The sequence below is a fragment of the Thamnophis elegans genome, chromosome 2 (genome assembly GCF_009769535.1).
Source record: "Thamnophis elegans isolate rThaEle1 chromosome 2, rThaEle1.pri, whole genome shotgun sequence".
Lineage (NCBI taxonomy): Eukaryota > Metazoa > Chordata > Lepidosauria > Squamata > Colubridae > Thamnophis > Thamnophis elegans.
This window is the reverse complement of record NC_045542.1, coordinates 146,333,777-146,361,103: the sequence shown is the minus strand read 5'-3', so window position 1 is coordinate 146,361,103 and position 27,327 is coordinate 146,333,777. Positions and strand designations below refer to the sequence as shown.

Here is a 27,327-nt window from a genome sequence, read left to right as displayed (position 1 = left end):
GAGTATAAGACACACCAAGATTTTGAAGAGGCAAATTAAAAAAAAAAGTTTTTGCACTCTGCAGACCTCCCCAAAACAGCCCGTTTTTCATTTTAAAAAAACGGGCATGAATAGTCTTTAGGAGGCTTGTAGAGTGCTCCTAGGGGCTGCCTGTTTTTCACTCATTTCTGCCCTCCCCAGCCCCCAGGAGCACTCTGAAAGCCTCCTAAAGGCTATGCATGGCCATTTTGGTGAAGGGGGCGGGGTTTCTGGAAGCAAAAAATGCTGTATTCAGTGTATAAGATGGTTCCACCACAAAACCGTGTTCGACCTAAAGGGCGCTCGACGAAACTGCGTAGCTGACATCATCACAGCGCGACAACAGCGTGGAGAAAAAAGCACGCTGTAAACGCTAAACCTAAAATTAACACCTAAACCTAAACCTAACCCCCCTAAACCTAATCCTAAACCTAATCCTAAACCTAACCCTAAACCTAACCCTTAACCTAACACTAAACCTAACCCTACCCTTAACCTAACCCTAAACCTAACCCTAAACCTAACCCTAAACCTAACCCTAAACCTAACCCTTACCTTAACTTGAATTGGCTTGCTTTCAAAGCGCTATTTAAAGCGCCCTTCTTTCTCCGCGCTCGCTGTTGTCACCCTGTTGATGACGTCAGCGACGCGGTTTAATCGGGCGCGTTTTAGTCGAGCGCGGTTTTGTCGTGCCATGTATAAGACACACCCAGATTTTCAGCCTCTTTTTTTGAGGGAAAAGGTGCATCTTATACTCCGAAAAATACAGTAAAATTACTGCAGGGGAGCTGACTGCCACTAGGATCTATTATATGCCATGCAAAGACCAGGATCTGCTTTCTTCTAATGAATGCAAGACAAGGGAGGAGGGGAAACCACCCACTTTTTTATGCAGAAAGACTATAGATTGACAGCAGTTACATTCTGAAATGATATTCTATCAAATTTATTCTTCCAGTTAATCCAAATTTTATGTCATCACATCACCCACCTTCGCAGGTAGGAAAGAGAATTGGCTCACAGAGGCATATTATGAGGAGTTGCTATCTGCTCAGGTACTATGGTTACGTCTCAAAACAGAGTATTGTTCTAGCCAACCAATCAGAAGGCCAAGAGCTAATCCCTCATTTGAATGCAAGCCGGTATTTCATAACAAATGTAAAGGGGATACAGAGGCATTCATCACCAAGACACAGGAGCAAACATAGACAATAAAAAACCATGGCTGCTACTTACAACCAGAAGAAGAAGCAGCCTCAGCGAAGGAAGAAACGGCAGCCAAGGAAGCGCAAAAAAGCAACGTCAGAACAACTTGAACTCAAAGCAAGTGAAACACCCTTCTAAAGCCTTTGTGCCAAAGGTGCTGCAAAACCTGTGCCAAGGAAAAGCATCCCAGCTGGCTAAGGCCAATGAGAATGCCATCTTCACCCAACGCTGTATCCTCACAACCCAAGACGGGCAGAAGCAATGTTACCTCAGCAACTATATGTCCTCACAAGCCACTGTGGGCCCCAGTGCTGGGACCCCGGCAGTGATATGGCCTGGCAAGGCATCCATGACAAGTTGGCCAGCAACAATGTGTACTCCGCAACACAGTTCCCTCAACAACCAGTTGTGGCAAGCTGGGCAGCAATGCATCCTCAGCAACACAGTGCCTTCTCCAGCTCTCTGCGGCAAGATGGGTAACAATGTCTGCACACTCAGCTCCAAGGATCTCCAGTACGAAGGAAATGAGATGGTGCCCCGTCAGTTGATACCATGTGTGTTTGCCAATGATCCCAATGCCTCTCCTTTTTAACGCGTGTGGCTCCCTGGCTGGTCTAAATAAGAGAAGGATTGGCCAGCCTGATCTTCCCATCATCCACCCTGCACCTAGGGAACCAAGAAGTCTAGCATCTTGGAAAAAATTGCCCACTTCTTAAAAAGAGTTAACAGCATAGCCAGCCTTAAGATTTTACAAACTGCTCAATCACCAGAGGAATCCTAGTTTTCACTAGAAGAAAAATCCTATTGTTTCAAAGGATGTTGGATTTTCCATCTGACCCAGCATGTAAGAAAGCTTCCTTCAAGAGAAGATAAAACAATTAAGCAATTAAACTAAACAAAAACTAATAAAGTGGGATTTAGAACCAATACCTTCAATATCTTAGCAGTTTCTTCTGAATTATCATTTGGTATGCAATGCAAAAGCATTGAATGGGTTAGAATTTTGATACTTTATTTCCTACCTGCCTACGCATGAAACATATAAGATAGCTAACAATTATAAAGAGCCAACGTTTATAAATACAATTAACATTGCTATTATATTCTCTAAATTTGAAAAGGCTTTTTCCCCCCAATCCTCTGTCTCAGCTAATGGCACTTTCTGCTAAAAGTTGGCTCTAAAGTTCTAAGAACTGGATTGATTCTTATTGATAGGATATATTTTAACAAGTAGTAATCCTGTCTCCTTGTAAAGGTAAAGGTTCCCCCTCGCACATATGTGCTAGTCGTTCCCAACCCTAGGGGGCGGTACTCATCTTCATTTCAAAGCCGAAGAGCCAGCGCTGTCCGAAGACATCTTCGTGGTCATGTGGCCGGCATGTTTAAACGCCAAAGGTGTATGGAATGCTGTTACCTTCCCACCAAGGTGGTTCCTATTTTTCTACTTGCATTTTTTACATGCTTCGAACTGCTAGGTTGGCAGAAGCTGGGACAAGTGTCTTAGCCACTGAGCCACCACATCCCTCAATGTTCTCCTTGTAGATGTTGATAAATAAAGGGTTTATAATCCATTGCTTAAACTATTGTTCTTGGGTAATTGTTCTGTATATTATCCCCATGCAACTACATCATATATTTTATATATTTGTCACAGCGGAGATCCAGCCTAAGCTTCCTTGCAATGAAAAGCTGCTTCCTTCTGCAGAATGCATCTAATCCAGTAAAGGCAGCCAAGAGTTGAAAAGGAGTTCTATAACCACCCTAATACCCCTTCTAACATCTAGTGCCCTGCCAAGACCTCTTCCCAAATATTCTAGAGAACCAGGCAGCAACAAAGGTGGTGCTGAAGTTTTCAGGTCTTCACCCAAAATGCAGTTGTGAAATTAATTGCATTATGGGTAAGGGTGCCCAACAGTTTAGTCATTTTGAAAGGAACTATCACAACAGGTGCCAACATCTAAACATGACTGATTCCTCAAAGCTAAACAGGCAAGAATTTAATTACAAGTAGTCCACAACTTTAGCCATCATTGAGCCCATAATTTCAAACATAAATCATGGCTCATAAGGTGGGACACCATATTATGAACCTTTTGCAATGTTCCTTAAGTAAACACCATAGTTGTTAAGTGAGCTCATTATTCATTATGGAACAGATTTTGCCAGAAACAGATTAGTAAACACCAGTTTCTGGCAAAACCATCATAAATCGTGATCAGGTGTCCACAGGGCACTGCAAATGGCTGTAAATGCAGGCCGGTTGTTGAACACCCAAAATGTGGTGATATGACTGCAGGGCAGACTGGTATGTGGAGGTTGGAACTTAAATCCAAGATGCAACAAGCTTTTTGGGATTAAGCTAAGCAACCATAAGGACTACCTGTAGCACTTGGGTGGAAGATTGTCAGAAAAAGCTAAAAGTAAAAAGACAGTGACAAAGTCTGTGTTTCAGCCAGGTAAATAACATAGGAATGTCCAATTGAGAGGGACACCCTCAAGCCATCCACAGCTGTGCTAATGCTGGCATAACCTTTTCCTCTTATTTCACATCTCAAGAAAGATGGAAAACAGTGCTGTTTCCTCACCCATTCTTTGGAAAACAGAGTTTGCCATCACTTTTTTTAAAAAGGACTATCAGGAAAAAGACTGGCAATAAGGACAGTGGGTACATCTGAGCTTCTTCACCCATTCAAGGGTGTGCGGCTATAATTTCAACTCCAGCAAAGAATGACATCAAAAATATTTACGAAGAGCTGTGTTTATTTATTTATTTTTCAGAAACCCCACTTTTAAAAATGATGGAGGCCCCAAAGGAACCTTCGTGTGCGTGTGTTATATTTATCAATATTACTGCATTAAAAATTAAAATGGACACATTTAGAGAAATGGCATTGTATAAAACAATAATATTAAACCATTAGTTATTAACTTAAAATAAAACCAATCATTAGTTATTAACTTAAAATAAAACCAATCATTAGTTATTAACTTAAAATAAAACCAATCATTAGTTATTAACTTAAATAAAACCATGCACCCCACTTTTTAAACAATACTAATCATAAAAAGAGTGGCTTTGTTTTACATTTTTGCAAGTATCTTCAATATCTGATAAACAATTTTGATTTTGCAAATATATATCATTGAGTAAGAGGAAAGAGCGGTTAGTTCTTCGTTTGTGCAACATAGACGCTGCAATTTTTCCCGTATACCCAAAAGGCGACGCCTTGTAACAGGAAGGAGAGCGCCTCTAAATATGGGAGATCCAGAGCCATGAACGCAAATGAATTAGCATAGAAACAATTAGGTAAGTATTTTCAGGAACTCATTTTCTCAGATGTCAGGATGGCCGAGTGGTCTAAGGCGCCAGACTCAAGGCTTGCTCCTTCCCAGTGTTGTTGGGTGTTCTGGTCTCCGAATGGAGGCGTGGGTTCAATCCCACTTCTGACAATAATCATTTTGCGGAGGGAGGGGACAAATCTCCCTTTCAGGCTTCGCTATAAACTTCGGCAGCAAATGCCAGTAACGATCTCACCCATTTCCCCTCTTCCCAGCCGAAATTTTTAACATTAAAAATCTCAAATGTCTCGCCCCAGAATCAACTTCCTCCCCAAACGCCATTGCGCAGCTTCCGTTTCCAAGAAAGCTACAGTATTTCTACTTCACGAGCTGTTGCTCTCTTTTATTTAGCAAAAAGCTCGAAGGAGAAGCGTCTCTCGACTTAGGAAAGACGGAGCTAAAGAAAGCCAACAGCCCTGCAGATATCCCAGCTGAACCTCTCGTTCCGGCCAGGGTTGACTTAACAAGCTGTAAATTCGCTCTTGGCTCAAGTATCCAAACGGGGGGGGGGGGGTGGCGGGGGGGGAGGTGAACCGAAGGCAATTCTATCGGCCATTTGGTCCCCCTAACATGGATGATTTGAGTGAACTTCATTACTTATATTTCCAAAGAGAGCGCAAAGGTGGATTAGGATATTTTGAAACAAAATAAGATAACAAACCAGTTATCCAGTGCATGGCAACAAAAGGCTCTCTAGCCTCCCCTGGAACACACCCTGAATAGCCCACCCTGAATTCATTCCACATGGGAATGATTTCACTTTTAGTGCGTTGGGTTTTGTGTTTTCCCCCTTCTTAATTTGCCTCCTTTCCTAAAGAAAAGATCAACCCCCACAGTCCTTTGAAAGGACAAATACTGAAGCTGAAGCTCAAATGCAAAACGAAAGGAGAAGGGGACAGCAGAGGATGAGATGATTAGATAGTATCATTGAGGCAATGAGTATGAATTTAAGATTGCTTTGGGGGACAGTGGAGGATGGGAGGGTTTGTGCTATGGTCCATGGGGTCGCAAAGAGTGGTGACTGAATGTAGTGACGGAACAACAAAATTTGCTTCCCTACATTTCAAATTCATTATTACGTTGAAGGAAATTGTAATAAGACTATATTTACTGGAATACTAGAATTAGTAGAAAGTTGTTCTATAAACATTGTTTCCTGTAAAACACACACACACACACACATTATGCCTTTGTATTTATATTTCCTTTAACTAACTTCCTGTAAACGTATACGGTATTAGGCCTCTGTAAAGTATCTGCTAATTGTCGAACAAGGTAATTTACTCACCAATTAGATGTCACATGAAACTTAGCAATAGGCCAGATGAGTATTTGATGGGAAATTTCCAGGCAATCCTAAGAGTTAGCATCTTTAGCAATGCTCTCGTGATAAGTAAATACTCACAGGGAATAGTAGAGTATTCTGATCTGATGCATTGGCATTCTTTAATTGTCATTCTTTTCTTTATAATTATAAGTCAGAGGTTACTGGAGAAGTCCCAAAGATGCTTTTTCAAGAGACAACTGGACTCTTGTTTTTTTCTTTGAAGACATTTCACTTCTCATCCAAGAAGCTTCTTCAGCTCTAACCGGGATGGTGGGCAATGAAAAGATTTATATTTCTTGCAAACAGCTAGTCATTTGCATGGGGCAGAAAACATCCTGCCGAAAGCACAGCTGCAACTTTTCAATGAAAAAACAAGACATACCATAGCACAGTCCTCTCAGCAGTTCCAAGAAGGCTCCACACCCATCTGCACCACTCAGATGACACAGATAAACCTCCATGGCCTCAATGACTCTCTAAAAGAAAGGAAATGACCAGCTGTCCACAAGGAATACTCATTCTTTCAATGAGAAGTTGGAACTGTGCTTTCTGCATGACTGAGAATCTTCACAGACAGTTACTGGAGAAGGCAATCATTTTCCATTATTATTTTTTTAAAGAATTATACCTGACCATCTTCTATCTATTAAAGCAGAAATGATTCTTCCTGATTTTGATTGCTGATCTCTTAAGTGCCATAAATGAAATGGTGAAGTTTGTTCCAGTATTGTTGGAATTTCATAATGATGCTCCTTTGAATGAAAGTTTCTAGTTTCCTTTGTGTGTGTGTGTGCCCCTTCAATTCATTTATTATTCCTAGTATTCCTATACTATTCCTATTCATTTAGTATTCCTAGGCCCTATCTGGACTAGTCCCTGCAGTTTTTGGCAAGGCTTTTCAGAAATTGTTTTCCATTGCCTCCTTCCTAGGGCTGAAGCGGTCTGACCCAAAGTCATCCAGCTGGCTTGTGCCTAAGGTGAGATTGGGAGTCCCAGTTTCCCACTTTCTAACCTGATGTCTTAAGAATTAAGCCAGACTGCTCTGTTCTTGACATGCATTAAATAAATGGTTTGGAAAAATCATACTGTAGAGTTTTAGCTGCCTGGTTTTCTTATAAATGTGAATGCCAACATTTTGGCAAGGCTTTCTTTATCCCTTAATTATAGCTAAAATACAATAACAGGATTTTTTCATCTTTCCAGGTTTCTTTTTTTTTTTTGATTGACCATATATACCAGCATGACCTCTATTTTTCTAAAGAATCCAAGCGATTAAGTCCAAAACCCACTATGGACCACTGTTAGAAATATATTGTATGACCTCTCTTGAATTACATCAGAGTTTAATCAAAATTGTTCTGTATTTCCTATATTAAAGTTTGAAAAACTTCTGGAATATATTGGAACAGATGTATAATTTTGACCCTAATCAATATACTAAATTTACTTTCGAATAATCCCAATCTGAAAATGAAGGGGAAGTTTGGAGGGAATTAATGGGATATTAATATGGCAGCCTTTCTCAACTGGGATTCCTCAGACCCAGAGATTCTATAAGAGATTGTGACAGAAAAAAAATACTGTAAATTTGATTTATTTATTTTTAACTTTGCACAGTGCACTATACTACTGCTCACCTTGATGGACATTTTTAAGTGCTGTAACTTAGCTGCTAGCCTGTTGCTACGCTCTTGTAAAACATGTATTATTTAGAAGTTAACTGTATTGCAATGTTTTTATATTTATGTGATCTTTATGTAGGGGTTCCTTAAGACTTGAAATTTATTATAAGGGTTCCTCCAGGATAAAAAGGTTGAGAAGGTTCCTATAGATCAGTGTTTTTCAACCTTGGCAACTTTAAAATATGTGGACTTTTCACTCCCCGAATTGCTCGCCAGCTTGCTCAATCAAGTTTTTTAAACTATTTAGATTATTGCAAGAGGAATTTGGATATGAAATGGCAGGAAAATCAACTGAAAACTTATTTTCATTTACAAGTAGGTCCAGATGTATAAGCAGCATCTAAAATTCCTGAACTGATTTGTTCCTTTCATTTGTGTTCCTAGTGGGTGTAAATCCAAAAGAGTTTATTTCCTTGTTCCTTGTTTATGTATAATTAGAAGGGAAGGAGAGGATTAAGTGTAGGCGGGGTTAAGTTATAAAAGCATCCTCCAATGCATCCTCTTGACATGTGAATCAAAGTGTTTTGAGTACCTTACGGAGCATCAGTAAATCTTCCAAGCAATGCCATTGACAGTCTACAAGCCAACAAGATGAATGTCTTCTGTAAGTACCTTTTTGCTTCACTAATTGAATTATGGTTTCAATGAAATGCATTATTTAATATATTATGGCTCAAGCATAGTCAGGCAAATGTTTAGGCTGAATTAGACATTTTTTATTACTGATTCATCACACAGCCAGATGTTCAGACTGGATTTGGCATTTGTGTCCACTTATCAAGTCCTTCCTAAGGACCTGGGATAGGCAGATACTGATGTTTTATGATGTTAGCAGTATCATCACAGGATGTCAGCTGTTCCCACTAAAGCTGCCTTTTGCAATTAATTGATGGTGAATTTGTCAATTATTATTATTATAATTCTTTGTTCACCACAATGTGAAATCACATGTATTACTGCCGTGTTCCCCCGAAAATATGACCTGTCCTGAATTAAAGCCTTGCCACATTTTTTGTGTGGGCAAAAATATAAGGCCATCCCTGAAAATAAACCCCCTGGACACCCCCCCTCCAGCCAGACAGAGCATCGCTCACCGACATAGCGGTATCCTGAAGGCGCCAAGCCACAGGAGCTGGGGGGGAGAAGGTGCTCACATTGCTTGGCGCCTTCGGGATACCACTACGTTGGGGAGTGGCGTTCTGCCTGGCCGGAGGGGGAGTTGCCAGGCGGCTGCTCCCTTGCGAACTGGCTTCTGAAGAGCTGGGCACAGCCTCAGGGGCGAAGCAGCCATGAGGTGACCACGCTCACGAGCAACCACCCGGCAACCCCCCTCTCCAGCTGGGCAGAGCACCATTCACTGACCTAGGGGGTATCCCTAAGGTGCCAAGCCATGTAGTGCTCTGCCTGCTCACCAGCTCCTGCGGCTTGGCACATTAGGGATACCCCCTAGGTCAGTGCATGGAGCTCTGCCCGGATGGAGAAGGGGGTTGCGTGAGCACCTGTTCTGCGCCCAGCAGGCATGCCTCCTAGCCTCAACATGTCCGGACCCAGTTCTTCCTGCAGCAGCAGCCGCCATGCTCCGAGCATAACATCTCCGGTTCCAAACTCCAAAACTCGGCTCCTGAATCTTCCAGCAGCAACCGCTCTAGGAGCACGCTCTATGGTTGTGGGCTGACTCTTCGGAGCCAGTTCGCAAGGGAGCAGCCACCCAGCAACCCCAAAACAATAAGCCCTCCCCTATAATAAGCCCAAGGCCATATTTTGTAAGTAAAAAGAAAATAAGACTCTGTCTTATTTTCGGGGAAACACAGTATTATTATTCCATGATTAGATTTCAAGATTTCATAATCTTTTATTATTTAAAATCAATTGCCATTTATTCAAGTGGACAATTCAAATTAATGAGATGGATTATAGTCAATTTGCCTTGATACATTTCTAATATTTGTAATATAATATTTGGTAGTACATATGACCCACCTTTAACCACCACTTACCCTGTAACCATTTGAAATTATAAAAGTGATGGTCAAAGAGACTTATGATTCATGCTACCTAGAATTATTTAGAACTAAGGAGAGATTTTCCTAACAGCCAAAATAATTAATCAGTGGAATGATTTGCTCCAGAAGTTGTGGGTGCTCCAACAATGGAGGTTTTTAAGACGAGATGGGACAACCATTTGTTTGAAATGTTATAGTGTAAGGTCCCAAAATGTACTTGAGTCACCAGAATGCCAAAGAGAGAGACCCAAGAAGGGGCTTGGAAAAAATATCAGCTCTTATTTTTGATTAAAGCAAAGAGCTGGGTAGACCATTCCATAACATACAGACAAAGAGCATGCAGTGAAAGACACACCTTGGGCTTCCTTTAAAGGTATGGCTTCCTTTAATACCTTCAGAGATATCAGCTTAGTACCCCCCTGGCCAATGCCTTCCTTGTAGCCCTGCATTGGCTGTGCAGCAAGGAACAGGGGGGCTGAGTAGCTTAGCAACACAGGTATTTGCCCAATGTAACCCTGCCAGGCCATGACATACCCCGCACAAGGCACTGAATTGTACACAAAAACAAGATAACAGAGTTAAATCACTAGATTACAAAGATGCTTTTTCAGGAGGGCAACTGGATTTTCTTGTTTTTTTCTTTGAAGACGTTTCACTTCTCATCCAAGAAGCTTCTTCAGCTTGGTGTGGATGGTGGGGAATGGAAGATAGCTGAAGAAGCTTGTTGGATGAGAAGTGAAATGTCTTCGAAGAAAAAACAAGAAAGTCCAGTTGCCTTTGGGGCAACCATGACCTGGATGACTGGGAATCTTCATAGACTTTTAAGAATGCGATTGTTGAGCAAAGCAGTCATGCTTAATGGCCGCAACAACTCAAACCTGTAATTCTCATCTCAGTTGTAGTTGTAAATTGAGGACTACCAGTAAACAATGAAAAAGCCATTCTTGATAAGCATCTACTGAAACAAAAGGTAAAGGTAAAGATTCCCTCGCACATATGTGCTAATCGTTCCCAACTCTAGGGGGTAGTGTTCATCTCCATTCAAAGGTGAAGAACCAGCGCTGTCCAAAGATTTCTCCATGGTCATGTGGCCAGCATGACTAAACACCAAAGGCGCACCGGAACGCTGTTACCTTCCCACCCAAGATGGTTCCTGTGTTTCTACTGGCATTTTTCACGCCCACCCAGCCACATGACCACCCAGTCATACCCACCCAGTCACATGCCCATCAAGCCACACCCACAGAACCGGTAGTAAAAAAAAAAAAAATGAATCCCATCACTGGTACAACCTAGAACTAAGGAGAAATTTCCTAACAGAACAATATCAGTGGGACAACTTGCTTCCAGAAGTCGTGAATGTTCTAACACTGGAAGTTTTTAAGAAGAGATTGGACAACCATTTGTCAGGTTTCCTGCCTGAGCAGAGTGTCAGGGTTTCAAGTAACAACCCCATTGTAATCAAAACTCCGAGGCCTGTAAGTTCCTCAAGTCAGAATTTATTAGAAATGTCATATTGGCACATCTGGGAAAACCCAACTCTGACGGATCCGAGGTTTTTCCCACTCAAATCAAAACCCAAAGTTCTTGCCCCCAGGTCACACGTCCATCACATGGTCCAATCAGACCAGTCTCCAGTCCAGTTGGCTTCAGTCCACGCCTTCCAAACACCTGGTGAAGACGTCCTTGGCTCCCACAGGAAAGAATGTTATTTTGGCTACATAGCTACATATTCCCCCGGCTACCTCTATCTCATCCCACATGTTCCCACAGCTCCGACCAGTCTCACTGTGGCAGCCCTGGAGATGCTCCCACAATGGCTTCAGGGGTGACACAGGGAGTTGGATTAGAAGACTTCCAAGGTCCCTCCCAACTCTGTCTATTCTATTCTACTCTACTCAAAAAGCTTCCACCTTTTACTTCTTCTCTTACCCTCTGGTGCCCTAGAGAATGGGTCAATCCCCTTTTCTTTGTGACAGCACCTCAAGTATTAGAAGACAACTATCATGTTCCCTCTAGTCCTTCTTTTTAATAGGCTAGCCGCTAGACTTATCCAGCTCCCACAATTGTTCATGATACCTGCTGAGTGCAGTTGGCCAGCCAATTGCAAATCTATCTGGTGGTGATGCAGGTTGCACACCAGAGATAGTAACTGTCCTTTGCTAAGGAGTTCTCTCACCCTATTTGAAGGAACTTCTGTTTTTTCCATGTCTTTGATATTGGAGCCTTTTGCCAATACTTTCATCTTCCTTCCTCTTTATGGACAGAATCCGGTTGGTCAATGCACCTTCCTGCAATATATAAAGTTCCTCTTTTCATGATCTTTTTTGTTTGTGTGTGAGTAGGATACAGCCTGGTCATCTCTGAAGCTGCTTTCTTCTTTCGAATAACAAGTAGTCCCGTTAAATCTGACAAGTGGGTAAGTCTGCAGAATTTTTGAAAAACAGTGGTTTTTCCCCAGAGAATTAGATGATTTTTAGGAAAGAGATTAGAATTTCTTTTTTTTTTTTCCTGGCTGGTTAATTCTATTTAGGCTAGTTATTTCTATTCCAGGCTAAACATAACGTTAGAGAGACAACAATTTATTAAGCCATAATAGGAAATGCCTGCTAAAGTTTGAGACACAGAGAACAAGAGTTGAAAAGAAAAGCAGTGAAGAGAAAGCCCATAGTGGGCTGCCATTTCTTCTAGGTTCAGATATGTGCTTGCAATTCCTACCATCTTTATCTAGCAATAAGACCCGTTAAAAATCAGTGGGATATTCTTCTAGGTAAATGCTGATAGAATTGCATTTCCTAAAGCACTTGTGCAATTGTACTGGATACATCATGGGAGGCATTATTTCTACTTTGCTTTGCTGTAATATTGCTGGCTTGTTCAGTTTTGGAATCTGTCTTGCTCCTCGAGGACAAATAATTGTTAGGTCTTCTTCAGAAAGCCTACAGAAATGCTTGTTAGGCAGCCTAGAGGGCCTGCTGAGAAAAGTATGTGTGGTTGGGGAAATATTAAGGTTAGGGCAGAGTTCCACAACCTTTTCAGTTGTGGATCGCCAGGTGTTTTTGTGTGTGTGTGTGTGTGTGTGTAGAGGGAAACATCCGTGTGTGTTGCAGCCATGGGCCACAGCCCAGGGGTTGGACACCCCTGGATTAGGGGAACGTAGCTGTTCTAAAAAATGTTTCTGAGGCTAGCCTTTATGTGAAAGAAAACAGGAAATCCCATGGTAATTAGAGGTACTGGGTTCAGAGGAGAAGTTGAAAGTGTGCTCTTTATCTTTTCAGTTGTACCTGACTTTTTGTAACATTATTTCTCAACCTTGGCGACTTTAAGATTGGTGGACTTTAACTCCCAAAATTATAGGACTTGAAGTTCACACATCTTAAAGTTGCTAAGATTGAGAAACATTGATTTATAGCCTTTATAGATTAGCTCTTTCCATTTTTTTCTGATGCTTTACAATTTTGCTTTTTGCCATTCGTACCGTAACTGGTTTTTTAAAGGAATTTAATTGCACAACATACCCAAAAGAAGGCATGCTTATCTTCGTAATCCTAGGTTTCAGTGACTCTTCTGGCTTGACATCAGTGGATTTAAAACAAGATCAGAGCAGTAAAAATGTTTTTTATATATTTTTTTTTATTTTTAAACAAACATAAAACAGACGTAGACACACACAATACATAAAAATCATCCTCCAGTTACATACAATATGTCGATTGGTTACAAAGCTTTGTTCTTCCTCACAATAGTCCCCACTTGCAATTTACACAAATTCTCATATCATCAATCCAATATATATATATATATTATATTATTATATGTATATATTTATATTATATGTATATTATATTATATATTATTATTATCATAGTTCCTCATTTATTTGACTATAACTATTATCACTCCATTTTATACATAATACTCTAAATTTAACTAAACAACTTAATTTTTATTATGACCTTTCATTACATCATCCTGTGTCCTTCCAATAGTAGTGCAATCTTATATCTCTTGCCATTTGTAGTATTAGTGTTCTGATTGCTTTCTTTGTAAGTCTTATATGGACTTAGCAAGTTGTTGCTTGCAACTTGTTGCTATTACATATCTTGTAAAAACTCGAACTCTCAATCTGTTCCTTCCATCAGCTTGCCTTTGGTTATCACCAATGCTTCTGCCAAAATTTCTCTCATTACTTCTATCAAATTTTCTCCCTTTTCTTCTTCTATATTTTGAGGTCTGGGATAGAGTTCCAATCCATCGGTCTCTCCTTTCCATATTCCACTCTTGCCATTTCCAACCACACTCAATTTACTGTCAATATCAACAATTTTCTTATCTCTTTGTTCATCTTTTTCTTCAATTTTTAGAACTCTGTCCTCAACTTTCATCATTGTTTGATAAGTATCCTCAATTTTTCCATCTATTTTTCCTGTTCTGTATTCTATATTCTCCATTCTCTTCTCAATATTATCTTCTCAATATTCTCAATATTAATATTTCTTTTTCATGTTGTGCCATTCTTCCAACTTATAAACACTGCCACTATACACCCAAGGCTTTTTTTGTTAAATTTCAAGCAAGTTCATTATAATATTATTGTGTAAACAACCCGTGCTCTTCCCACTATCACTTTCAATAAACAAACTCAGAAGCCTTGAGATATAAGTCAAATGTTCAAAGAGAAAAGAAAAAAAAAACAATGTTTCCAAGCCTCTAGCCTCTAAGTGGCAGTGTTACTTCTTTTTCCTCTGCTTTTACATCCCTCTTTGTATTCCAAACTTAAGGAGAAAAGTTCTTAAAAGAAAAACAATCCGATCAAGCATTGTAAAAAAAAGAAATTCTTAATCCATAAGTATGAAAAAACAATAAAAATAGAAGAAGAAAAATTAACCAATCCAATTTTAAAAGTAGGAAACATTTGTAGAGATTCCATCCGTAAAAAGAAAAAAAATTTTTAAAAAAAGATAACACACTAAGTTTGATTCTGGCTTAATCTCACTGCTTACTCTCTTCTGTCTTGGATTTTAATTTCATTTTTGGTTTTTTGGGGTAATCTCTTCTCTAATAATAAAATTTATCTCACCAATTCGACACACTTTCTTTCCTGCTTTCCTTCCGTTCTGGAACTGTCCCAACTTCAGCAGCTTCAATGGCTGCTTCTCTGTCACCGGAAAAAAGAGCTTCTCCTGGATCAATCAGGGACTTTGCGATGTCCCTGAGATCAGCAGGATGTGCCCTTCTCTATCACCATTGCTACGGGACGGTTTAGGGCCAAAAGAACCATCCAGTGCAGAGATATCGATGGCGATCTTAGAGCGCCAAGATCGTATATCGTAACGTCGCGACATCAGCTCTGCCCTCCAGAGCAGTAAAAATGTGATTTGGGGTAATTTGCATTGTTATTTATTTCAGTTATATCTTAATCTTAGCCCACAAGATAGGACTTAGTACACCAAATTCCAGAATAGGATTCTGGAATAAGTTAGAAAGTTAGAATACAGATAATATATAACAACACTGTATTGGGAACCCTAGAGAAAATCTACTAGCAATTCTGTGTAAAACTGTCCATTTGCTGAGCAAGATCAGTAATCAAGAATTCTACGTGGTTTCTTCTAGAATGCTGGAGATACATCATGGAGAAGGGCAAGGTTGACTAAGTCATTCCCTGCTCACCATTGGTGTCCTCAGCAAAAAAGGAGCCCCACCATCAAAATAAAGTAATCATGAATTAGCATAAGATGTACTTATACAGTATTGGAATAATCTCATATTGATTGTAACTTTTTCCAGGTCCACCAACTCGTCCTACTGTTGCAATGCCTTGTCTGCTGTGCCCAACTCTCTTCTGCTGCCTCCTCCTCCTTCCCTTTCCATTAGCCTCCAGTTGTGCATCTAAGGGGCACACAGTGGTCATAACCAGCAGTGGCCCTATTAAGGGCAAGCAGTTCCTGGCTAGCCCTAGATCTGTGACAGCCTATCTAGGCATTCCTTATGCTGAGCCCCCCCTGGGGGAAGTTGCGTCTCCAGAACCTCTTCCACATCAGCCATGGAGTCAAACATTGGAGGCCACCAGTTTTGGCAATTCCTGTCCTCAATTTATTTTCCGGGGTGTCCCTGAAGCAGATATATGGGCTCCTAAAACACCACTGTCAGAAGATTGCCTTCCCTTAACATCTGGGTGCCACATCCACAACCTTCTTCACCAGTCCCTGTTCTGGTCTGGATACACGGAGGGAGTTATTTAATGGGCACATCTTCTGTGGACGTGTACAATGGGACATCCTTGGCTGCCACTGAGAACGTCATTGTGGTCACCATCAATTATCGATTGGGAGCCCTAGGCTTTCTTTACTTACCACCAGCTGCTCCGGGAACCTAGGCTTATGGGACCAACAGCTGGCCCTGAAGTGGATAAAAGAGAATGCAGCTGCCTTTGGGGGAGATCCTTCTCGGGTGACCATTTTTGGCCAGAGTGCTGGAGCAGTTTCTGTGAATTTCCATCTTCTCGCGCCAAAAAGCCAGAACCTTTTTGCCCAAGCGGTGATCCAGAGTGGAACAGCCAATGGCTTCTATGCGTGGAGGTCTCCTGAAGAATCGAAACAAAAATCACTGGAATTTGTTCATCTGCTAGGTTGCTCTGAGGACAATAATATCAGCATAATGCATTGTCTGCAAACAAAAAATGTTTCTGAATTTACTCAACATGAAATAGCTCTGTTCTTAAAAGGTGGCATCCTTCTGAATATTCCCTTCAGGCCAACCACAGATAGGGATTTTCTGCTTGGTAATCCAGAAAAGCTGATGGAGGAGGGGCACTTTCGGGTCAAACCTCTCCTCATAGGTGAGACCTTTGATGAAATGGCCCCATTTGTCCACTTCGTTTTCCCTAACATCACCAACAATCTCATCAATCAGCAACAGCTTCTGAAAGGGATACAGCTGTTGGTGCCAAATGCAACTAAAGATGTTGTCCAGAGTATTGCACTAAGGTACAGTGAAGGACAACACGGCCCAGCACAGTTCCGCTCCGCTCTGTCCCACTTCTATACAGATCGGATCATTACATGCCCATTGAGGGAAGCTGCAAGAAATATCAGGAAAACGGGGAATCCTGTATATGCCTATTTATTCACACATCGCCCTTCATGGTCAGTTTGGCCTGAATGGATTGGGGCATCACACAGTGCTGAGATTCCTTACGTTTTCGGAACTCTTGAATCAGTGCTGTCTGCCAATCAAACATGCACAGAGGCTGAAGCCAGACTGAGCCGTAGGATGATGCACTACTGGGCAGAGTTTGCCAGAACTGGGTAAGTGGTTCACTTTATTTCAAAAATCTCTATTTTAAATCCAAAAAAAGCGTTTCCATTCAACAAATGCACTTTATATCTAAAGTAATACAACCATAAAGTAATGCATGCTTTTCCTTTCCATATGTTTACAGGTTGTATTATTACAAGCAGTTCATGATTTACAACCACAGTTGGGACTAGAATTTCTGTTGCTAAGCAAGACAGTTTTTAAGTGAATCACGCCCAATTTTAAAATCTTTCTTACCACAGTTATTAAGCAAATCACTGTAATTGTTAAGTACAATATATGATTATGTGAATCCAGCTTCCTCCACTAACTTTGCTTGTTGAAAATCAGCTGGAAAGGTTGCAAATGGTAATCATGTGACCCTGGGACATTGCAGCCATGGTGAATACATGCCAGTTGTCAAGCAGCCAAATTTTGATCATGTGACCCTGAGGATGCTGGAATAGTTGTGAGTACAAGGACCAGTTGTAAGTCACTTTTTTCAGTGCCATTGTAACCTTCAATGGACATTAAATGAATAGTTGTAAGTCAAGGACTACCTGTACTGGAAACAGCCCTGAAATTTTTAAGGATTCTTAATAATGTCACTTATAGATAATTGTTCTTTTATGGGTTCAGTGGTATCACACGTATTCCAGGGTACATTATTTCTCCAAGTGGAATAAAGAAGGCAAAAGGGAGATAAGAAACAGAGTGTTACTCTACCATTAAGAGAATGAGCAAAGGCTTGCAAGGGAGTAAGTAGTGAAGGGGAAATTCACAAGATGGAGAGTGCCCAGGGTGTCAGTATTGGGACTGCCAGATCCAAGAGTCTACAAGGAGTTGAATTGGGTTCGGATCAGCAAGGAGGAGACACAAGAGATTTCACAAAGCCAAACTTCATCCCTCCCTCAAAGTCCCCTTTGGGAGTTCTCCTTGGTTGTGGTTTCTCAAGTCAAAACCAGTCTCTTTGGAAAAGAGCTACATCAGAATAACAGAGTTGGAAGGGACCTTGGAGGTCTTCTAGCCCAACCTCCTGCTCAAGCAGTTGCCAAGCAGGCAACTAGAACTAGCCCTATTCCATTCTGGACAAGTGGCTGTCCAATCTCTTCTTCAAAACCTCCAGCGATGAAGCACGCATAGCTTCTGAAGGCAACTTCTGTTCCACTGATCAACTGTTCTCACTGTCAGGAAATTTCTCCTTATTTCAAGGTTGGTTCTCCCCTGCATCAGTTTCCATCAATGTCCTTTTCTTTCTCCATAGGAATCCCAATGGGATAGCGGCCAGCAAGGATAAGTGGCCACTCTATAATCCCACAGAACAGAATTTCTTCCTTCTTAATACTAAGCCATTCCAGGAAAAGGTGAAACACCACTGTGATTTTTTAAAGAGACTTTTTTCAAAGGCTGAAGAGACACGTAAGTTCACCTATGTGTTCTGCCTTTGGAAGGGAGTGGGGGTTGATGGAAAAGATGTTTTTTAAAATCATTTATATATCAGATATAGAGATCACCCATCTCACTCATAGAGCAATCTCTAAAAATTGATTTTATTGCCACTCTTTCCTGAAATATATTCACTTGATTGTACACTGGGCAATTTTGTAATGCTAGTGATACATTTTGTAGAGCAAGCATATTTCATGACATCCCAAGAGTTAGGTCTTTAGTATTGTCTCTAAGTAAGCCTTAGTTGCTCACATAAAGATAACAACAATAACGAATCCCAAAACATCTGGATCACCACTTGACGACCATCGTCATTGACAAAATCCCTCTCAGTCAATTGAAAAAGGCAGCTTTATTTGGAATAGCTTACACCCTGCAATGGTAACTTTAATACCCCCAAAAAATATCTGCCCATCCCAGCTTTTTGGGAAGGACAGAGTAGGTGGACAAAAAATATCAAATCCAGTCTAAACATCTGGCTGTCCATGTGACGAACAATAATGTTTTGTATTGTATTGTATTGTATTTGGTTTATTTGTATGCCGCCCTTCTCCAGGAGGGACTCAGGGCGGCGAACAACTCAGGGGGGAAACGGGACATAAACACAATACACATAATTAAAATACACAAAAATCACACAGCCATACCAGTCGAGAGGGGAGGGGAACTCATCAACCCCAGGCCTGCCGGCACAGCCAGGTTTTGACGGCTTTCCGGAAGGCCTGGAGAGAGGTGAGGGTCCGGATCTCCGCGGGGAGTTCATTCCAAAGGGCCGGAGCTGCTACAGAGAAGGCCCTCCCCCGGGTAGTAGCCAGATGGCATTGGCTGGTGGACGGAACCCGGAGGAGGCCGACCCTGTGAGATCTAACGGGTCTTTGGGAGGTAATTGGCAGCAGGCGGTCTCTCAAGTACCCAGGTCCAATACCATGAAGGGCTTTATAAATTACGACTAGCACTTTGAAGCGTATCCGGAGACCGATCGGTAGCCAGTGCAGCTCACAGAGGATAGGTGTAACTTGGGTGTACCGAGGTGCACCCACAATCGCTCGCACGGCTGCATTCTGGACGAGTTGAAGTCTCCGAATACTCTTCAAAGGCTGCCCCATGTAGAACGCATTGCAGTAGTCCAGTCTTGAGGTCACGAGGGCGTGAGTGACTGTTGCGAGTGCCTCCCGGTTCAGGTAGGGACGCAACTGGTGCACCAGGCGAACCTGGGCAAATGCCCCCCTGGTCACAGCCGACAGGTGATGTTCTAAAGTCAGCTGTGGGTCCAGGAGGACTCCCAAGTTGCGCGCCCTGTCTGAGGGGCGTAAATTTTCACCCCCAAGCCTGAATGATGGAATACTAGCCAAATTCTTGGGAGGAAAACACAACAGCCACTCGGTCTTGTCTGGATTGAGTACAAGCTTGTTAACCCCCATCCAGACCCTGACAGCCTCCAGGCACTGGCACATCATGTCAACCGCTTCACTGAGTTTTGATATATATTTAATAAATATACATTATGCCATGAATCATATCCTCAGAATCCTACTTGTAGATTCAGATTCTTTAGTGATAAGATTGTACACCTTATCTTGATATTTCATTTTTCTTTCTTCTGCAGAGAAGTCCAAAGGTGATTCTGTTTCATCGGACTAGGAAGAAGACAGGAGGTAGGAACCTTAGTTGTAGTAACGTCCGGCAATTGGGATAAAGTTGGATGATTTCAGAAGGGAGCTAAACTTCTTTCTAAATAGTAATTTCACATCGGCATTCCAAACCATTTTAAAGTACAGTGGAAATTCAGGTCACGACTGTAATCCATTCCAGGACTGGAATGGTCGTGACTGGAAGCAAGACTGATTGCGCATGCGCACACACACAAAAATGGTGCGGCAGGGGAAATCACTTTGGCAGAGAAAATTGCTGCAGCTGTGATTGATCACAACCCGAGGATGTATTCGTGAACATTTAGCAGATTTTTTGGTCAGCACCCGATTTAGTCGTAGTCAGAAGCATTCGTGACTCGAGTTTCCCCTCTAGCACTTTTGTGGCTTAGCTTTGCTGTGTGAAATGGAAGCTCTCCAAACTGATGCAATGGCCTTTGTGGAAGAAGAACCTGGAGAAACCTCTACATCTCAGCATAAACAAATACAGATCTTGGGCATAGGGGAAGGAAGGAATGAGTCACGAAGAGTAACGAAGAGAAGATTACACAGTGCTGAGAAAGAGAAAGCATGAGAATGAAATTCAGCCTGTGTGGGGCTGAATGGAGTCATTAGGAATGTGTCCTTGTAGCCCAGGGATAAATGTTATCAGCACATTCGCATAGGCACCCCTGAATCTCAAGATGCAAATATTTCTTCTAACTAAGATTTTTCTTAGCTCAAGTCTGGAACTACATGCAAAAGTATGGGTAGGATTTTGCATCAGAAGCTGCAAAAGTGAGGTGTTGGAGGGTGCAGCAACTGAGTGGATAGTGACCCTTCATAACTATGATTCCCCACAACTGAGAGATTACAATGGCTTTATGACAGCCCTAAGAGCACGCTTTGAAGACCCCCTAGCTGAGCGAAGGGCAAGGCCCCGAATGAAATCCTTAACCCAGGGGAGAAAATCGGTGGCAGAATGCATACAGGAATTTCGCGAGCTGGCTGGCCACATGCGGAGTTCGTCTCAGGAAGCTTTAGTGGACAGCTACAAAGATGGCCTTAATGATGACATCTACCAGCTCTGTGTTACCCAAGCACTCTCCCTCCCCCGAGACCTTCAGCACTGGTATGTGATGGCTGCGGATGTGGAAATTGATCTGGCCAGAAACTGACACCGTGAGGGAAGCAGCTGGAGCAAATCCCCCTCCTCGGCTTCGAAAGAGGCCCCTAAAGCTATAAAAGGGGGGGTCAGCAACCAAGCCCAGGTCAACAGCATGTTTCATATGCAGGAAGGAGGGGCACCGGGCTGCTAATTGTTTTTCTAAGCCTTTTCTAAAAGTTTTTTTTCTAAAACCGACCTCGGCTGAAGAAAAAAAGGCTGAGAAGCAGCCAGCAAAACATCGTGAAACACACCTGAAAGGTGTGGAAGTCATTGTGTTCACTCCTCCAGGCCTGGAGGAGTTGGGAATTCCAGCTGCCCCAGGGGAAAGTGAAACCGACACCAACGACGACCCCCTAGTAAGTCTGCATGTGGGCCCATGACCATCCCAGTAGAATTAAGAGTGCCCTCAATTGGCACCCAAGGGAAGATGCTGGCCCTTTTAGACTCTGGTTGCATCAGGTGTCTGATCAGCCCAGTGGTGGTGGAGAAAATGGGGCTAAGACTGAGAACAATGAAAGTGCCCATTGCCTATTGCCAGCTGGATGGGTCAGTAGCTGTGGGGGGGCAGCCCATTTTGAACTGAACCAGTGGAGATGTGGATGAGTGACCACCATGAATCTTTAAGTTTCATCGTCACCCCTGGGATGGAATGGCCCCTCATACTTGGATTATTCTGGCTACGGAAATGGAACCCTCAACTGAATTGGAGGAAGAGACTGCTACACCAACCAAGAAGGGGGATAGGGAAAACCTCCTGCACAGTCAAAGCCATGAATGAACTAGCACCGGCCCTACGCGAGAGCATTGAGGGGTGAGGAGAAAATTCCTAAGGAATATTGGAACCTCAGGGAGGTATTCAGCGAAAGGGCTTCCGATGAGCTTCCACTCCATCACCATACAGATAGCAGCATAGAAATCCTCCCTGGGGTGAAACTCCCTGAGCCACAGATTTACTTGATGACCCCACATGAACTGGAAGAGTTATGAAGCTTCATTGATAAAAACTTTAAAAGGGGGTTCATCCAACAAGCTAGGCCATGGGTAGACACTCCTGTGTTATTTTTTTTTGGGGGGGGGAGATGTCTCTCTTCGCTTATGTGTAAACTATAAAAACCTGAATGCCATTTGCATGGAAAATGTATACCCCATGTCATGAAAGACATGTTAGCTCATCTGGCCAAGGGGAAAATCTTCACCAAACTGTACTTAAGGGAAGCTTACTACAAAATTCGAATAAAAGCAGGAGATGAGTGGAAGACCGCCTTCAATTGCCCTCTGGTTTGTATCCAGTTTAGAGTGCTCCCATTCGGACTGCAGAGGGTGCCGGCAATTTTTATGCAGTTGATAAATGAGGTGCTGCATGAACATCTGTATAAGGGGTGTTAGTTTATCTCAATGACATCCTCATCTATACGGAAACCTTAGAGGAATATGTGAGACTTGTGCGCTCAGTCCTGAAGAAACTCAGGGCTGCTGAACTTTATGCCAAATTGTCTGTGTGAATTTCACCAGGAAAACCACAAAAACCTGCCCTATCCAAGTGGATCAAACAACTACAGGTCATCTGGCCCGTGATTCAAAAAGCACTAGATGAAGCTCACTAAGTACATAAAAAACAAGTTGATAAGAAGAGAGTTAAGCCTAAAGAATACCAGGTTGGAGACTGGGTTTTCTTCTCCACTAAGTATCTTCGGACTACCTAAAAGTTGAAGAAACTTGGACCAAAATATGTGGGGCCTTCCCCATTGTTAGGATTGTGAACCCGGTTACGGTGCAGTTGGAATTACCCAAACCCCTTAGGAGAATACACCCTGTATTTCATGTTAATTTACTGAAACCGGAACATACCTCCTCGTCTTAACTGGCCCATACCCCTCCTCCTGTCCTCCTCCTTATTGGGGGCGAACAGCATTTCGAAGTCAAAGAGATCCTTGATTCCCGAAAACATAGGGGGAAAATACAGTATTTAGTTACTTGGAAACATTTCCCTCCCTCTCACTCAGAGTGAGTTAACAAGTAAGATGTCAGGGCCCCAAAACTTTTGCAGTTGTTGCATTCTAAATACCCTGATAAACCTTGATATATTGTACTAATGTTTTTGCTGTTTCTGTGTTTCTATGTGTTTTTTGTTTCCCTCCAGAACTAACACCTTTTCTGCAAGAGGGCCGAATGTCAGCCTCTATATTGCTTGCTTGCTATCGGCTGCCATAGTAACAGGGGGGGAGGGGGTTTCGGTATTTGGGAGGGGAATCGTGCTGGAGAAGATGTCTCGGGATGAAGAGGGAGTTTTGTTCTCACTATCTTCTGTGCATGCTGAATGTACTTCTATAGGTCTGATCAAGGTGAACCGTCTCTGCATAACAAATGGATGAAATCACCTGTAGATATACCCCACATGACACCCTTGGGGGTTGGAGATTGGACATTCAGCTTGGGGTTGTTGTTGGGAGGGATTTGGGTAAACTTTTGATATGTACAATTTCCTGCTTTTAAGTCTCAGATCTTGCTTTACTTTCGTTGCTATCAGTTCATATCCAATAAAAATACCTTTTCTCTAAAACAATGGAGTTGGGGGTTTCATTTCTTGGATTTTGAAAGAGGCACATCTGACAGCCTGGGGAAATGATGATAAGTTGCACCAGAAACCTTCCAGAAACATCCATTGTCCTTTCAGGGACTGACTGGTGGGAACCTGGAAGACAAATAAGGAGACAACTAACACCCACATTACTTTTGCTGTTAAAATAATAAATTCCTAGGAGTAATTTGTTATATCTTGATTTGAGACAGGCGTTTAATTAATCCCGCTCCTTCAAAAAGAACCTCTTAATAAATACTGTCTGAATTCTTAGGATAAAGATCCTTTAATTTTCACAACAACATAAGAACTTGATGCAATATGGAAAATCAAATAAAGGAAACAGGAATTCTGCCAAATGTTGCTATAACCTAATGACTCACATTATCAGGGTTCCAAGTATCAGCCCTAACAAAAGAAAACACTGAGGCTTGGATTTCCTCAAAGTTACTTTTTATGAGAGATGTCATATTGGTACAACTGGGGAAACCCAAATCTGAGAATTTCCATGTTTTCCCCACCCAAAAGAAAGTTCAAGTCCCTGCCCAGCACTCGCATGTCCATCACATGGTCCAATCAAGCACCATCCCAACTGGAGAGGTCTCCCAGTCACCTCATAGTAGCTGCAGGGCAAAGTAGCTTTGACTCTCTGGAAAGAATGTTATTTTGATTACATATCAGCCGCACTCCATACAATTCCCCCCTCCCATTTTCCCACAGTAGAATTTGTGGCAGGCCTGAAGGCTAAAAGCTAAAAGATGGCTTCCAGGTCTGACACACATATCTTTTTTCATAGGGCTGACCTCCTTAAATCTAATAAATGGAAAGGTCTGATAATCTAGGTATTGCAATCAAAATTAATTTAATATATCCTGATATGGATAAACCAGTTAAGGCAGGAATGCTTAAATTAGGACATGATCCATTTAATTAGAGGTATTTTCTCATATGTTGTAAAAACATGCATGTGTCCTAGTTTGGAAAGGTAGGGTTAGGGTAAGCAGAAATTCATAGCATTAAGAGTTGGGCTTTTCAAAGTTTTTCCCTTAGCAACTATGTACTGGAACCACCTCCATTAAAAGTCACACACAGCAATGTTTAAAAAGATAGAAAATGACTACATGAATGATTTTTCAGGAGGATTGGATAAGACAGATAAGCCTTAAAAATAAAAATCTGTCTTTTAACAAAATGAAAGAATGGCATACAAAGTTATGGATAATAGACAATTGAATAAAGTAATAGCCAGAGGAAGAAACATGAATATATCAATGGAGTGAGAGAATAAAGAAATGGATGATGAAACACTAAATCAGATTATCATAATTTCTTCACAAGTGATAGTGCCATCCCCATTCAGAAACAAAGTTTGATTAAAATATCTATTAGATGGTTGATACATCTCCCAATCACTTTACAGCAATGGCAGAAGACTTTACTATTTACATAGGGAAATTCCTAAACTAAATTGCATGTGACTTTTTAAATTAAGAAATAGACTATATCACTCACGATAAACGCTTTATTCTGAAGAAGAGTTACATTACTTAGATTGTACCCTCGGGAAGGTTTGTGCCTTATACTAAAATGTGATTCCTTGTGATTTTTGCCTACCATAGATTAACATAAGATGAAAAGCATAAGCAAGAGAGGCAAATAGGATCAAGGAGATAATTGATAAAGCACACAGAGATTTCCACAGAAAAGGTCAAAAACCCAAAATGGTGGCCATAATAGTGTATAACACACATAACAAACTGATCTTTGATCATACTTAGGCGACTACCATCTTGATTTTTTATAAAAGAATTCTCTGCAGACATCCTTGTTTAAAATGAAGAAAGACACTGGAAGATGTAAGGGTGGAATGAAGGATGAACCCCTTTTGAAGCGTGATGGAAAAGATGGAATGAAACCAAGGTTCACATTAAGAGAATGTTTTATGATGGCTACAAATGTTTCTGAAGTGATCCAAGAAATAATCTCAGGAATAGTCTCTCCCCATAGTCTCACTTCTATCTACACAGCAATTGTCATCACTTATTCACCGAGATGTCTTTGGTCAGCTACAATTGACAGTGTTTCAGCAGGATATGAAAGAAGGGTTATATAGCAATAGCAATAGCAGTTAGACTTATATACCACTTCATAGGGCTTTCAGCCCTCTCTAAGCGGTTTACAGAGTCAGCATATTGCCCCCAACAACAATCCGGGTTCTCATATATGCAGTGGTAGGATTCAAATTTTTTTTAGTACTGGTTCTGTGGATATGTCTTGGTGGGCGTAGCTACATGACTGTGTGACTGGGTGGGTGTGGTCAACCTGACATCACTCACGTTGAGGGCACCTTGTCAGGTCCCTCCCCTCCCCTCCCAGCCACTCCTTGTCACGCCCAGCCTCAACATATCTATAGTTCTGTAAAAATGTTGTTCGACTTGATTATCTGCATCTATATACTATAGATCACTGATGGCTAACCTTTTTGTTGTTGGGTGCCAAAAATGCGAGGGCGCGCACTGGCATCCATAATGTAAAGCGCATCCTCACATGCGCATGCATGCACAACTCCCCACCCCCCCACACTTCCACCCCCATGTGCCGCACTGCTTGCTTCCAAACTGAACTTGGGAGGAGGGGGGGAGCGGGAAGATCGTTTTCACTCTCCCCAGGCTTCAGAAAGCCTGCGGAGCCTGGGGAGGGGGAAAAAAAAGTCCAACAGGCCTACTAGAAGTTCGGAACTGAACTTTTCTGAATCCTGGGGAGAGTGAAAATTGCCCCCGGAAGCTGGAAACAGATCTTTTCTGAACTTCCGGTTAGCATATTGGGCCCATTTTTCGTCCTCCCCAGGCTCCGGAGGCTTTCCTGAAGCCTGGGGAGAGTGAAAATGGCCTCCCTGGCGCTCCAGAAGGCCGAAAATTAGCTGGCCAGTACATGCATGCGTGCTGGAGCTGACAGCTCGCGTGCCGACAGATATGGCTCCATGTGCCACCTGTAGCACGCATGCCATAGATTCCCCATCACAGCTATAGATGAACTTTCATGGACCACTGAAAGGAGGAAATGGCTCATGCTTTGCCCAAGATTGTGATAGGCTAGTCACAAAACAGACAGGTGTCATGTATTTCAAGAAGTACAAGAAGACAAAATTACATTAGTTGTTCAGTGACATCTCATTCTAAAATTAGCAAAAGTTTTCTCACAGACTCTTGTAGGAAGTTAGCACCCACCTGTCTCCTAGAAAATGAAATATCCTAGGAAATATTAAAAAGGCAGAATATTATATGGATGTGAAAAGGGAGAAACATTTTTCAAAGACAAAGTAGTTCCCTGCAGCTTCCTGCCCCCTTCCCTTTGTCAATGAGCCATTAAAGCCTGAGCTAGTCTATTTTACATAGCAAAGGTAGAATTAACCCTATATAGCAGTGGGTCTCAACCTTCCTAATGCAGCGACCCTTTAATACAGTTCCTCATGTTGTGGTGACCCTCAACCATAAAATTATTTTATGTTTTCCGTATTTTTTTGAAAATATGTGTTTTCCGATGGTCTTAGGCGACCCCTGTGAAAGGGTCGTTCGACCCCCAAAGGGGTCCCGACCCACAGGTTGAGAACCACTGCTCTATAGAAACTCA

General features: G+C 41.9%; 1 protein-coding gene across 1 annotated transcript; it reads left to right on the top strand.

Moving 5' to 3' along the window:
* The first annotated feature begins 4,856 nt into the window (after positions 1-4,856).
* LOC116502974 (cholinesterase-like) lies at positions 4,857-23,652 on the top strand. Its single transcript, XM_032209045.1, is given in 7 exon segments — positions 4,857-8,176; positions 15,366-15,734; positions 15,737-15,943; positions 15,946-16,885; positions 18,139-18,293; positions 19,930-19,978; positions 23,260-23,652. Coding segments are annotated over 6 exon segments (1,719 nt in total). The 5' UTR covers positions 4,857-8,163; the 3' UTR covers positions 19,965-19,978; positions 23,260-23,652.
* Positions 23,653-27,327: the final 3,675 nt, after the last annotated feature.